This window comes from Lampetra planeri, chromosome 65, assembly GCF_965212315.1.
Source record: "Lampetra planeri chromosome 65, kcLamPlan1.2.h2, whole genome shotgun sequence".
Taxonomy (NCBI): Eukaryota; Metazoa; Chordata; class Hyperoartia; order Petromyzontiformes; family Petromyzontidae; genus Lampetra; species Lampetra planeri.
The window spans coordinates 2,187,102-2,202,108 of record NC_136171.1 but is presented as its reverse complement, the minus strand read 5'-3'; the positions used below and the strand labels follow the sequence as shown (position 1 = coordinate 2,202,108).

The following is a 15,007-nucleotide window of genomic DNA, read 5'->3' as shown; positions in this document are numbered from 1 at the left end:
GGGGGGGGGGGAGTGTACTCCAGCCCTCACCCACCTCCACCCACCTCCACCCCCGCCCTCCACCGCCACCCCCTCCGCCACCTCTACCCTCCTCCTATCCTACCTCCACCGCCACCTCCACCCACCTCCACCCCCCTCCTCCACCTCTACCCACCTCCACCCACCTCCACCTCCTCCTCCACCTCCACCCAACTCCACCCACCTCCACCCCCCCCTCCTCCCACCTCCACCCACCTCACTCACCTCCACTCACCCACCTCCACCCCCTTCTCCTCCACCCACCTCCTCCACCCACCTCCACCTCCACCTCCACCCACACCCTCCTCCACCCCCTCTCTCCACCTCCACCACCTCCTCCTCCTCCTCCGACCTCCACCCCTCCTCCACCTCTACCCAGCCTCCACCCACCTCCACCCACTCCCACCCCCTCCTCCACCTCCGACCCCACCGTCCACCCACCTCCACCGCCCTCCACCTCCACCCACCTCCACCCCCTCCTCCACCCTCCTACCCACCTCCACCTCCTCCTCCACCCTCTACCCACCATCCGCACCTCTACCCACCTCTACCCACCTCCACCCCACCTCCACCCACCTCCACCCCCTCCTCCACCTCCATCCACCCTCCACCCACCTCCACCCACCTCCACCCACCTCCACCTCCACCCACCTCCACCCCTCCTCCACCGTCCACCCACCTCCACCTCCTCCTCCCACCTCTACCCACCTCTACCCACCTCCACCTCCCACCCACCTCCACCCACCTCCACCGCCTCCTCCACCTCTACCCACCTCCACCTCTACCCACTTCTACCCACCCTCCACCCACCTCCACCCACCTCCACCCCCCTCCTCCACCTCCACCCATCCTCCACCCACCTCCCCCACCTCCACCCACCTCCACCCCCCTCCTCCACCTCCACCCACCTCCACCTCCTCCTCCACCTCTACCCACCTCCACCTCTACCCACCTCTACCCACCTCCACCACCTCCAACCTCCACCCACCTCCACCCCCTCCTCCACCTCCACCCACCTCCACCCACCTTCCACCCAACCTCCCACCTCCTCCTCCACCTCTACCCACCTCTACCCACCTCCACCTCCTCCTCCACCTCAACCCACCTCTACCCTACCCACCTCCACCTCCACCCACCTCCACCCCCTCCTCCACCTCCACCCACCTCCACCCACCTCCACCCACCTCCACCTCCTCCTCCACCTCTACCCACCGCTACCCACCTCCACCTCCACCTCCACCCACCTCCCACCCACCCTCAGCTACCACCACCACCACCGTTCTTTCTCCACCGATCCTGAAATCTAAAGGGTAGAAGCCTCCTAAGCAGTTCAGGAGATGGACCCATAAGCAGACTTAAGACACTTCGATGTATGTCACGTCTCAGATTATTTCGCAATCATATAGGCCAGGCGAGGTAGTTATCATCTCTCCGCGGTGGCTATGAGATGTTAACTACCTCGCCTGGTATGCAGGAGGTCGTGGGTTCGATCCCGACCTTGGCACCTGCTGCTGTATATTTGGAGTCAACGTGTCTCTCTTATCATCATCATTGTGATCACGGTGGCTAGGAGATGTTAACTACCTCGCCTGGTATGAAGGAGGTCGTGGGTTCGATCCCGACCTAGGCACCTGCTGCTGTATATTTGGAGTCAACGTGTCTCTCTCATCATCATCATCGTGATCACGTTGGCTAGGAGATGTTAACTTCCTCGCCTGGTATGCAGGAGGTCGTGTGTTCGATCCCGACCCTGACGATGCCTGCCGTATATTTGGAGTTTGCATCTCTCTCATCATCATCATCGTAATCACGGTGACTAGGAGATGTTAACTTCCTCGCCTGGTATGCAGGAGGTCGTGTGTTCGATCCCGACCCTGACGATGCCTGCCGTATATTTGGAGTTTGCATCTCTCTCATCATCATCATCATCGTGATCACGGTGGCTAGGAGATGTTAACTTCCTCGCCTGGTATGCAGGAGGTCGTGTGTTCGATCCCGACCCTGACGATGCCTGCTGCTGTAGTTTTGGAGTTTGCGTGTCTCTCTCTCTCCCCGTGAGTCGCGTGGAGTTTTCTCCGAGTCCTGCGGGTTTCCAATCCAAATTGAGAATTGACTTGATGCGTTCAGAGTATTTTGGCTGCTATAGATTTCTGCTTGATAATGAGCGACTTCGTTGTGGCTTGTTTTGTCAGTGAACTTCACCTGGTAAAATAAAAATAAAAAGTTTAGTTTTATATTTTCATGATTTGCTTACCTTTCCAATACTTATGTAATAAAGGTCGTGGAAGCGACTTCTGGAATCCGGTCTTTATTTGTCTTTCTTTTACAACACTCCTTCACGCTGCTGACAGACAGCGTGAGAGGGAGAGAGATACACGCGCGGCCACGTGGCAGCCTGGACCCCGCTCCAGCGTGGCCTCACCCTCCGTTCGTTCCAGATCTGACCACGTGTTGTCCGTCTCCACCCTTTTTAATAGCTGGGTCACGTGCTACCTTTCCACCAATCCTGGTTAATCTCTATGGAATCTTCTAGACTCCATGGTACGCTCCCAGGACCACGCCCCTGACTCGTCCCCCCATTGGCTGTGGCTAAAGCCAGCAGAACCAATCCTCTACTTACAGATGTCACCTTCCCATTACGTCATGGCCACGCCCATAGACTTCTCCCCATTGGCTATGGGCCAGGACCGGCAGAGCCAATCATCGTAACGAGGTGTGATCCATCAGCAACCTCACATTACACTTAGCGCTCCTATCGTGTTTTTTATTTATTTGTTTGTTGTAACGTTCTGAGCCCGTACCCCGACTGGACATTTGTGACAAAGAGCATTAAAGCTCATCGAATTCTCTTCTTAGGTTTTTTCGGTAAAGTCATGTAGAAAGTAAAATAAAATAAAAACAAATATCACGACGTTTCGGAGGCAACACAAGTCTCCGTCATCAGGTGGGACCGTCACAGCCAGATTAGCTGTATCAAGTGAGGCAATGATTCAAGATGTAATCCCTTAAAAGCGAGTTGAGGGGGGAGGGAGAGGGAGGGGGGAGCTCATCAGACTATGGTAGCCAATGAAAGGAACGTATCAGGAGGGAGGGGGGGCGAGGCCAAAAGGGTGGGCGATAGACGTGGAAGCACTTGTGCCCAAGCGGCCAATTACTGCACACGCCAACACAATGGAGCGATTGTGCGCAAGCGGCCAGCCACTGCACCCGCCAACACAATGGGCAGAGAGGAGGAGGGGGAGGTCTAATACACATGATAGACAAAAGAACGAAAATGATGATGGGTACAAACTTAGGGGGAGCTCATCAGACTATGGTAGCCAATGAATGGAACGTATCGGGAGGGAGGGGGGGGGGCGGGGGAGGGGCGAGGCCAAAAGGGTGGGCGACGGACGTGGAAGCGCTTGTGCGCAAGCGGCCAATTACTGCACACGCCAACACAATGGAGAGAGAGGGGGAGTGGGGGGTCTGATACACATGATAGACAAAAGAACGAAAATGCCCATGTTTATACCAATGCTGGCTGAACAATGAAGAGAGTACTGTTAAAATAACTGGGGATGTTAACACTCGGTAAAGTACAGTAAAATAGTGCCTGTCAGATAAGATGGTCCAAAAAATTTGTGATTAAGTCTTTTTTGCGTGGTTGATAACATCTTTCCAATGATTACTAAGTTTGTACCCATCATCACGGTTGAAATTATGTCTGTGTTTGTATATTTGTATGGCTTCGTGTACAAACCTTTGATGGTAGCCGGGAGGTTTGCAGAGAACCTTGGTCTCGGAAAAGACAATTTCATGAGAGCCCACCGAGTTGTAGCAATGATTGGCCACGGCAGAAGAATCAGTTCTGCCGTGTTTCAGATCTGACTTGTGCTCGCGGACACGATCAGAAACATGACGTTTCGTTTCTCCAATGTAGCAATCACCACAAATGCAACTCAATTTGTAGACTCCAGGATACTGTAAGTCAGGAACGACATCCTTCACAGATGGAATCAGATCACGGATTTTATGCACTGTACTGAATCGGACTTGGATCTTATGTTTGTTTAGAATTTTGGAGATATTTTTGGTCACGCCAGCTATGTATGGTAACGTGATGGTTTTGGTCGGAGTTTCATGTGGCTGTTTCTGTGTGGTGGGAGAGACAGCTTGGCGGACCATCTTATCTGACAGGCACTATTTTACTGTACTTTACCGAGTGTTAACATCCCCAGTTATTTTAACAGTACTCTCTTCATTGTTCAGCCAGCATTGGTATAAACATGGGCATTTTCGTTCTTTTGTCTATCATGTGTATCAGACCCCCCACTCCCCCTCTCTCTCCATTGTGTTGGCGTGTGCAGTAATTGGCCGCTTGCGCACAAGCGCTTCCACGTCCGTCGCCCACCCTTTTGGCCTCGCCCCCCCCCCCGCCCCCCCCTCCCTCCCGATACGTTCCATTCATTGGCTACCATAGTCTGATGAGCTCCCCCTAAGTTTGTACCCATCATCATTTTCGTTCTTTTGTCTATCATGTGTATTAGACCTCCCCCTCCTCCTCTCTGCCCATTGTGTTGGCGGGTGCAGTGGCTGGCCGCTTGCGCACAATCGCTCCATTGTGTTGGCGTGTGCAGTAATTGGCCGCTTGGGCACAAGCGCTTCCACGTCCATCGCCCACCCTTTTGGCCTCGCCCCCCCTCCCTCCTGATACGTTCCTTTCATTGGCTACCATAGTCTGATGAGCTCCCCCCTCCCTCTCCCTCCCCCCTCAACTCGCTTTTAAGGGATTACATCTTGAATCATTGCCTCACTTGATACAGCTAATCTGGCTGTGACGGTCCCACCTGATGACGGAGACTTGTGTTGCCTCCGAAACGTCGTGATATTTGTTTTTATTTTATTTTACTTTCTACGTGACTTTACCGAAAAAACCTAAGAAGATGATTCCTTGCAGTCACGAAAGCTTCAAATCTAGAATTAACTCATCGAATTCCTCCTGTAAATAGATTAATCTGAACATGTTTTTACCCTTTCCGGCAATAAAATAGGAGTTGTGCGAAGACGTTCAAAACACCAAATAGATGAAACCTTTTGCAAGGAATCAAGTTCTACATTAACCACACAAAATACTTGTGGGGAACATGCAAACGTACATGCTCTGATGATAATAATAATAATGTATCTTCTCGGTTCTTTCGGTAAAGTCACGTAGAATGAAAAAAATTAAATAATAAAAATTAAATAATAAAATAATAAACATAAAAATTAAACATAATAAAATAATTTTATTTTATTATGCAGTGATTCATCTTCTTGGTTCTTTCGGTAAAGTCACGTAGAATGGAAATAATAAAATAATAAAAATTTAATTATAAAATAATTAAAATAAAACAATAAAATAAAAATATTTTATTATCTTTTATTTGTATGCGTATTATTTGATTATTTTATTTGTATTATTTTATTATTTCCATTCTACGTGACTTTACCGAAAGAACAAAGAAGATGAATCCCTGCAGTCACGAAAGCTTTCAATCGAAAAATAATAATGTATGCATTGTCTTTGAAACTGATTGGCCGACCAGTGTTTGTTTGCATGTTCACCACAATTACTTTGTGCGGTTAATGCAATAATTGCTTCACTGCAAAAGGCAATCTATTTGGTGTTTGAACATGTTAGCACCTCCTGTTTTTTTTGTTTGCCAGAAAGGGTAAAGAACTATTCTTATTTTACACTCTTTGGTTTTCTCGGTAAAGTCACGTAGGTATAAAATAAAATAAAAATCACGACGTTTCGGGCGCAACACAAGCGTCCGTCATCAGGTGGAAAAGCGTGGTCTGCTGCTGATGAGGCAGGCTGCTGTTTTAAAACCGAAAGAACCAAAGAGTCACGAAGCTTCAAATCATGATATTCTTATTTGAGATAATTTGACACAGGCAACAAAAGGCTCAATGCTAGAGCTGCTCACCGCGATCCATAAAAGCATTGTCCTTGTCCTGTTCGCCTTTTGCCATTCTCTGTTCTAACACCGGTGGTGACACAAGGCCATGAAGAAGGCCGCTGTCTCTGGTGTAGGCCAGTCATTTTGAAAGGAAATGCGTATATCATCATAGAGAATGTTTGTATGCTCACCACAAGCACTTTGCGTGGTTAATGCAGTACTTTATCAATTTGGTGTTGTGAACATCTTAACACCTGCTGTATTATTTCCAGACACATTCTTATTTGTCATACTTTGATCATTGACAAGGTATATTGCCCCGAGTGGGGCTTTGTCTGGAGCTGGGATGTTGCTGACAAAAGAACACACACAGCCGATGCCATCAGAGTGAATTTCTGCTCAACTGAACATCGATTTCTGTTTTTTTTTTGGCAGAGTGGCGGCCATCGTTACAAGTGTAATGTGAGGTTACACCTGAATGATTAATTGGTTACACCTGGATGCTAATGATTGGCTCTGCTGGCCTCAGCCGCAACCAATGGGGAGGCGAGTTAGGGGCGTGGCCCTGGGGCCGGAGAATGGGCTCTGGAAGGTTCCAGGGAGGTGGCCGAGGATTGGCTGCGAGGCACCACGTGGGCCAGGGATTAAAAGGGGTTGAGACGGACAGCATGTGGTCAGAGCTGGGAGGAACGAAGGGGGAAGCCACGCGGGTGCGGAGGTCCAGAGCCTGCCACGTGGCGGGCCGCGGAAGTCTCTCTCTCTCTCTCCCTCTCACGCTGTCTGCCAACAGCGTGAAGGAGCCATAGAGCAGAGGAACGAGTATAGCGAGAGCTGTGAAAGAAACTTATAAGACGTATACTGAATTCTAGAAGTTGTCTCAACGACCTTTATTACATTGGAGTCAGAAGTAAATTTGGAGACCATTTGGACCATCATCCAAGATGTCCAAGCACCTAAAAAAGAGGAACCCACCGGACCCGCTGTCGGAAGAGGACGACGATGCGGACGAGCACGAGCTGCTGGGCGCAACGGGACCGCTGCCGACGACTGCCGCTCTCCCCGACGCCGCACAAAAACGACAGGCCGGTGCGGAGGCGTCTCCAGGCTGCGGACGAAGGGTGGCGACGAGTGGCGGAACAGATAGAGTTTCTCCGTGCGGTGATGCTCAATCTCGTGACGGTGGTCGCGTCGTCTGCCGCCCATGGGACGCATCCGAGTGCGGACGACCTTGATCTCTAACGGGGGGCTGCGTCCGCCATTACACCTGCTGCGGAGGAGGAGGCCGCCATCTTGGGCGGGGCCGCTGCCACGCTGCCAGCGGCCGCCATCGCCTTCCACTCTCGGAGCCCAAGGACTCCGACAGTGGCCGCAGCCATCGCCTTCCTCAAATTAAAGAGTTTGTCGCTGGAGGCGACTGGAGCGCATTTACGTGGAGATTCGAATCCGCTTTCCGATCGGTGCGGTGGACGGAGTCCGAGGCACTGGAGGCTCTACCTCCGCTGTTGGACGACGTGTCTTTGGCCGTTTTCCGCTCCATCCCGGCGAGTAGGAATAAGACGCTAAAGGCCGCCTTCGCTGAAATGGCGGAATTTTACGAGCCACCATTGGCTGCTTATAGAAAATTTATGCAGCGTACCGTGGTGCGCTATTAGCGCTTGCTATGGCCGCCTACCCCGAGTCCTCCGCCGATCTCCTGCAAGGATGATTGAACTACCGCAGGAGTTAAACATCTCGCTGCCGGTGTGCGGCCATGAGCTGCTGACGTCTCGTTGGGCGGTGCGATGTTTAGATGCCAAATACAATTTGCGACGTTGGGACGAGGGACCCCAAAAAGGATGGTAAACCGCTGGGATGGGCTCGACGTCGCGTCGTGCACATCTCGGGCGAGTCCAGTGACGACGATTTGGTGGCTGCTGCTCCTCGCTGGACCCCGCAACGCCAGCGGGACACGCAGCAGGACGGGGATGGGCGGTCACGAGCGGGGGCCGAGGCGACCGACCGTCGGGCGGCCGCCACTTGTTTCAAGTGTGGCCGACTGGGCCACTTCGCCCGCGATTGTCGGTGCCGGTTCCAACCTCCACGGCTCTCGTCAGGCCTTCCTCCATCTTCTCCACCGGACGCGGATCGACATCATTCTCGGGCAAGTCGGCACGCATCGGGCACCCGGCAGGTCCTACCACCTCACGCATCCACTTGCACCCCCGTAGGGTTATCTGATGGTAAATGTCGGCATGCTGATTTAGTACCGCACACGGTTACGCAGTGGACAAAATTGGCTTGAAGGGTGGTTGCAGCCGCATTGGGGTCCTCCATGGTGCCGGGCACAATTCAAGGAGTAGACGTGCGTATTTTGGTGGATACCGGTGTGTCGGCAACCATCATTTCCGATGTGATTATTCATCTATTATCCATCCCTGCGTCGCGGGTCCAACCGGTTAACGATGCATGCATTGCTGCTAATGGGGGTGGCATGGATATCATAGGACGGGTGGATGTCCACATTGCCATAGGGAATGTTTCCGCGTCAGGTTCGGTTCTTATTTCGCCATCGCTGGCGGTTCCATGTTTGTTGGGTACCAATTTTCTTCGTCGGATGCCTGTCAAAATCTTTGTGGATCAGGGTTGTTTAGAGATGTCTGGGGGCATCAGGATGTCCTTCTTGCCGTCCCTGTGGGGCCGGCCGCCTCCAGGGAACGCCATTCACACGCTGGCCGATGCCACTGTGGAGATACCCCCGGGTACACAGATGCTCATCCCGCTGCGTTAACGGAAACGGTTGGAGGCCGCGGACGGGGCGGCGGGTGTGTTACTGTCCCCGTCGAACTCCGTGGCTAAGGCCTTCTCCCTTGTCGCGGCGCAGACTATTGTTCGGGCTGGGCAGGCCCCGTTCTTACAAGTGTTGAATGGGGGCCCGGAACGAGTGGTCGTTCCGGCAGGTGCGGTATTGGCCCATGCCACTACCGACTTGACTAGCCTGGATGGGGACCAACCTAGAGTAATGGCTGCCGGCGTGTTTCGGGCCACTCGTTCGGACGATCGATGGATCGCCGAATTGTGCCGCGAAAATACGTCTTTGTCATCCACGCAGCGGAACGCATTGCGTTCACTATTGTCAAAATACGCCGACGTCTTCAGTAAAGATGATTTTGATTTGGGCCACACCTCGCTCTTGTCACACCATATTGACACCGGTGCGGCAGGACCGATATGTATGCACCCGCACCGCATGAGCCCTGCGGAAAGGGAGCACGTGCGTGGCGCGGTGGACGACATGTTGGCGGCCGACATTATTTCACTGTCCAACAGTCCTTGGGGCGCACCGGTGGTGTTGGTTAAAAAGAAGGACAGCGGATTGAGGTTCTGTGTTGACTTTCGCCTGTTGAATAAAATATCCGTGGCAAACGCGTACCCCCTGCCACGGATGGACGATTCGTTGGATGCCTTGTCGGAGGCCATTTTCTTTTCTACTCTCGACCTCTCGTCGGGTTTTTGGCAACTCCTCCTCAATGATGCGTCGAAGCCAAAAATGGCATTCCGCACGCCGCAGGGCTTGTTTGAATTTAACCACTTTCCCATGGGCTTGAATGCCGCGCCGGCGACATTCCAGCGCCTGATGGAGTTGGTGCTGACGGGGCTACAGTGGGAGACGTGCCTCATATATTTGGACGACATTATTGTATTCAGTCGCACTTTCGAAGAACACATTCAACGGCTGGAGGCTGTCTTTCGAAGAATGCTGTCGGCCGACCTCAAATTTAAACCAAAAAAATTCCATTTGTTGCAACGTTTTGTCCGCTACCTCGGACACATCGTCAGCTCTAGCGGTGTGTCCACTGACCCTCAAAAGACGTCGTGTGTTCGTGAGTGGCCGACGCCCACTTCTGTGGGTGACGTGCGACGGTTCATAGGCTTTGCATCCTATTATCGCCGGTTTGTTAAGAATTTCGCGACGTTGGCAAAACCTCTGCATGTCCTGACGGGAAAGAATCAGAGATTCAAATGGGGTCCGGAAGAGGAACTGGCTTTCCAGTCTCTCTGGGATCGCTTGGCCACCGCGCCGACACTCGACTACCCCACTTTTTCCCAACCGTTCATCCTGGACACGGATGCTAGCGACACCGGCATCGGTGCTGTTTTGTCGCAGCGGAAGTACGGTGTTGAATGAGTCGTGGCATATGGCAGCAGGGTTTTGTCTCCCGCCGAAACGCGCTATTGTGTCACTCGTTGGGAGTTGCTGGCGATCGTCCGTTTTGTTCGCCAGTACCGGCCGTACCTGTATGGTAGAAAATTCCTCGTACTCACTGACCACGCTGCCTTGCAATACTCGCTAAAATTGGAACAACCATCCGGACAATTGGCTCGATGGTTGGAATTGTTGCAGGAATTTTCTTTTGATATTACATACCGTAAAGGTACCCGCCACAGCAATGCAGACGCTCTTTCCAGATTGCCCTTGAACCCTCCCTGCGCCTGTTTGACAGGTACACATCGCTGCGCAGCGCCGCCCACCCCTCCTTGTCCAGTTATGGGTGCGATGCCAAGAGATGACGGCCGGTGTACACCCATTGGGGCCGATGGCACGCTGCATTTGCTACACTCGGTGTGGTTGCGTGAACAAAGGGCGGATGCCTAGTTGGCTCCACTGCGGGATCTGCTCGGAAAGCCGAGATCTCACTTGTCGGGCGGGAAATCGCAGTTATTTACTGACCGGTAAGGGTTGCTAATGTGCACAGACAGTTTGTCGGACCGTTCACGCCTTGTTGTGCCATCATCCCTTCGCCATGATCTTATTCGCGCACTGCACGCCGACAAGTTGATGCATCTCGGCGTGCAGAAGACGTTGCTCACGATGCAGCAAGATTTTTTTTGGCCGGGTATGACGGCGGATATCACCAGAGCCATCCGGGCATGCCAGGATTGTGTGAAGCAGAAACCGCCACGTCAAAATTACCTTCCACCCTTGCAATCGATCGAGGTATCTCGTATTAATGAGCTGGTTGCTCTAGATATCCTCGGCCCGTTTCCCCCATCAGCAAGGGGTAATAAGTACCTCTTAGTCGGGGTCGAATATTTTTCTCGTTGGCCTATGGCCTGGCCTCTACCCGACCAATCGGCTTCGTCCATCACCGAGGCTTTCTTGAATGGATACGTGATGGATAAGGGGGCACCTGAGAAATTACTCACGGATCAAGGACGTAACTTCTCCTTTAAATTGTTCCAGGACGTATGCGCTGCTTTGGGTACGAAGAAAATCCGCACTTCCCCTTACCACCCGCAGACGGAATGGTGGAATGGTTTAGCCGCACCCTTTCGGCCATGCTTTGTCACACAGTGAGCGAAAAGCAGACAGACTGGGACTTGCACATACCTGGCGTTCTGTTGGCGTACCGCATGGTCCCGCACGCGTCCACGGGGTATTCGCCATTTTTTTCTTATGTATGGGCGGGAAAACGTGCCTCCGATTGATGTGCAACTCGGTACAGCGGGAAAGGAACCCTCCCCTTCCTTGCCTGACCACGTTCGTGACTCGCTTCGGCGTGTTACGGAGGTGCGGGAAGCCGCCAGGAGTGCAACGGCCCGTACACAGGCACGGAACGAGAGGTACGCGCGTCGATCACGACGTGACATGCCTTGGACGGTGGGCGACGCGGCATGGCTCCATTGCCCTCAGGTGCCTGTGGGCACGTCCCCTAAACTGCACAGGCCTTGGCGTGGGCCTGTGAGACTAATAGAAGTCCGGAATCCCCAAAGTGTTCGCATCCAGTACGGACTGCGTCGTTGGTATGTCCACTCGTCGCGTCTCAAACCTTATTTCGAACCACGCACTGGCCCTTCATCCCCACTCCTACTGAACAGTCGGCGAGACGACCACGCTCCATGGGGGGAGAGGGACCGGCGTCACGCACGCGATAAAAGTCGCTCCCATTTCGTTAACACCGTTGCCATGTTTTATCTGTAACCCCTTCTGTTATACCGCGCTACAGTTGGCGCCCTAATGTCGTATTGCTCCTACATCGCACATTGTTTCGTGCCCTAAAATGTTCATTTTCAACTGGGCGTTGTTCGGCGCCCTACTAACCTTACCTAGTTACGCGTCATTGGCGCCCTAAATATTAGTCACAGGGGTTGGCCCATCGCCCTTTTCCCAGCCGAGACGGCTGACTTTTTACACCGGGGGGGAGGGTGGGGTGATGTAATGTGAGGTTACACCTGGATGATTAATTGGTTACACCTGGATGATAATGATTGACTCTGCCGGCCTCAGCCGCAACCAATGGGGAGGCGAGTTAGGGGCGTGGCCCTGGGGCCGGAGAATGAGCTCTGGAAGGTTCCAGGGAGGTGGCCGAGGATTGGCTGCGAGGCACCACGTGGGCCAGGGATTAAAAGGGGTTGAGACGGACAGCATGTGGTCAGAGCTGGGAGGAAAGAAGGGGGAAGCCACGCGGGTGCGGAGGTCCAGAGCCTGCCACGTGGCGGGCCGCGGCAGTCTCTCTCTCTCTCTCCCTCTCACGCTGTCTGCCAACAGCGTGAAGGAGCCATAGAGCAGAGGAACGAGTATAGCGAGAGCTGTGAAAGAAACTTATAAGAAGAATACTGAATTCTAGAAGTTGTCTCAACGACCTTTATTACACAAGCATAGATTCCGATTTAAAGCTTTCGTGACTGCAGGGATTCATCTTCTTGGTTCTTTCGGTAAAGTCACGTAGAAGGGAAGTAATAAAATATTAAGAAGAGAAGTAATAAAATATTTCTTCCCTTCTACGTGACTTTACCGAAAGAACCAAGAAGAAAAAAGCACAGATTCGTGAATCTGCCTGTGCGGAGTTGTGCATCCCTCCTTGCATGACGCGCATCCGCCGGGGGTTCCCCCCCCCCCCCCCCCCCCACCACATTGAGAATCAAACATCACCACGCGTTTGGTTATGTACAGCGCGAAAGAAGTTCAACATACATTCGTACATACATAGAATCGACTTCGTGTGAGCTGTCATGTATGATGGCCAGGCCACTTCTGTAAAAAAGCTACGTAGATCAGTGTGAGGGCCCTTACCTGGAAACACCAAAACATAATTTTAGTGTTTAAAACATAGTTTTAGTTTTGCAAAATAAGACGCTCTTTCACAACCCCTCCCCACCCTATATTTAAAATAATAATAACTAAAATGCAAAATGCGCATTACATTCTAAGATCCCAATGCGCAATAGTGTCTTATAACACTGTGTAACATTTTTTTTATTTGTTTTTGTTCCTGGGTAGTAAGTGCCATTTCCTAATTGCTTATGCCTCAAAAGTACAGAAAATGGCAATTATTCCCCACAAACTTCGCTACCAAGGACAGTATAACGAGAACATCATGGGAGACTACATTTGGGGGGTGATTCGTGAAATTGATTTACAGTATAATCGTAAATCTAGAAAAACGACTCACTTCTAAATCTTTTGTAGTCATTTTTGTATTACTGTAGTACAAATCCATGTTAATTTTGATTAATATGTTCTTTTTTCTGACTTTATGTGAACGAAAAGACGCAACTTTTCCATTTCAAAATAGTAAATGTCAAAATATCACTGTCATGGTCACAAAAACAAAGTTTGTGGGGAATAATAGGCATTTTCTATACTTTTTAGGCATAAGCAATTACGAAATACAGTGAGGGAAAAAAGTATTTGATCCCCTGCTGATTTTGTACGTTTGCCCACTGACAAAGAAATGATCAGTCTATAATTTTAATGGTAGGTTTATTTGAACAGTGAGAGACAGAATAACAACAACAAAATCCAGAAAAACGCAAATCTAGCTTTGACGGTCCCACCTGATGACGGAGACTTGTTTTGCCTCCGAAACGTCGTGATTTTTTTTAATATATTATTTTATTTCTATTATTACTTTTATTAATTTCATTTTTTACCTACGTGACTTTACCGAAAAAACTAAGAGTATGAATCCTTGCAGTCACGAAAGCTTCAAATCTAGAATTAATGCCTCGTACTTGTCTGAACAAAGCAGATAACCTCTGCTATGTTTGTGGTGAAGTGACCTTTGCATCACAAGCACAGTATAACCACTATGGTTAAGAAAGCCTATCACCTTTATTTTGGCTGCAAAATTGGAGATCAGGACAAGATGTAGGCCCTACACATATGCTGCAGCACTTGTGCAACAAATCTTCGCCAGTGGTTGAACAGGAAAAGGAAATCTATGCCTTTTGCAGTGCCAATGATTTGGAGAGAGCCAACAGATCATATCAGCAATTGTTACTTCTGCATGGCGCCTCGAGTTGGGAAAGGTGTGTCAAATAATAAAAAGTGGACTGTGCATTATCCAAACATTCCATCAGCAATACTCCCAGTACCCTACGGAGAAGGACTGCCGGTTCCTGATGCACCAGAATCATTCTCACTTGAGTCAGACGAGGAAGAGAAAAAGGATGAAACTATTGGTCCTAAACCAGCAAGGTCCCATGACCCATATTTTCTCCCATCTTCCTCCTCTGAACCACACCTCCTAACACAAGATGAACTGAAGCGCCTTGTCAGGGATTTGGGACTATCCAAGAGTAAGGCAGAGCTGTCGGGCTCCAGACTGCAGCATTGGAATCTCCTGGCAGGTGATGTCAGGGTTTCCACGTTTCGTGATCGTCAATAGGATCTTGTCCCATTCTTCTTCATGGAAGGTGATCTTGTAGCCTGCAACAACATCGATGGTGTGATGGCAGCTCTCCACATCGTTCATGATCCAGATGAGTGGGGACTCTTCATTGATTCATTGAAGATGAGTCTTGTTTTGCTGCATAATGGCAATGTTTTACCATAAATTCCAGTTGGGCATGCAGTCCATATGAAGAAAACCTATGACAACATGAAACAACTTTGGAGGTGCATAATCTATAGATTAGCCACTCCGATAGGGAGGAAAAGTGTTCAGCATCCACCACTTGTTGAATCAAGGAAGATTTTGTTACCACTCTTACACATCAAGCTGGGTCTGATGAAGAACTTTGTCAAAGCCACGGACAAAACGCAAGCAGCTTTCAAGTACCTCCGTGGAAAATGTCCAAGG

At 50.9% G+C, this 15,007-nt stretch overlaps 2 protein-coding genes across 2 annotated transcripts in view; one reads left to right on the top strand and one right to left on the bottom strand.

Moving 5' to 3' along the window:
• Window positions 1–8,101, bottom strand: part of LOC144737176 (uncharacterized) — a 66,190-nt gene extending 58,089 nt beyond the window's left edge. The window contains exons 1-4 of the mRNA XM_078619898.1: window positions 7,990–8,101; window positions 7,210–7,359; window positions 6,923–7,050; window positions 6,482–6,563 (exon numbers count right to left, since the gene is read on the bottom strand). Coding sequence (XP_078476024.1) covers window positions 6,482–6,563; window positions 6,923–7,050; window positions 7,210–7,359; window positions 7,990–8,101 — 472 coding nt within the window. The remainder of the gene's footprint in view (window positions 1–6,481; window positions 6,564–6,922; window positions 7,051–7,209; window positions 7,360–7,989) is intronic.
• The window catches only part of LOC144737186 (MAM and LDL-receptor class A domain-containing protein 1-like), a 328,015-nt gene that overhangs the window by 230,423 nt on the left and 82,585 nt on the right, over window positions 1–15,007 (top strand). The window lies entirely within an intron of this gene.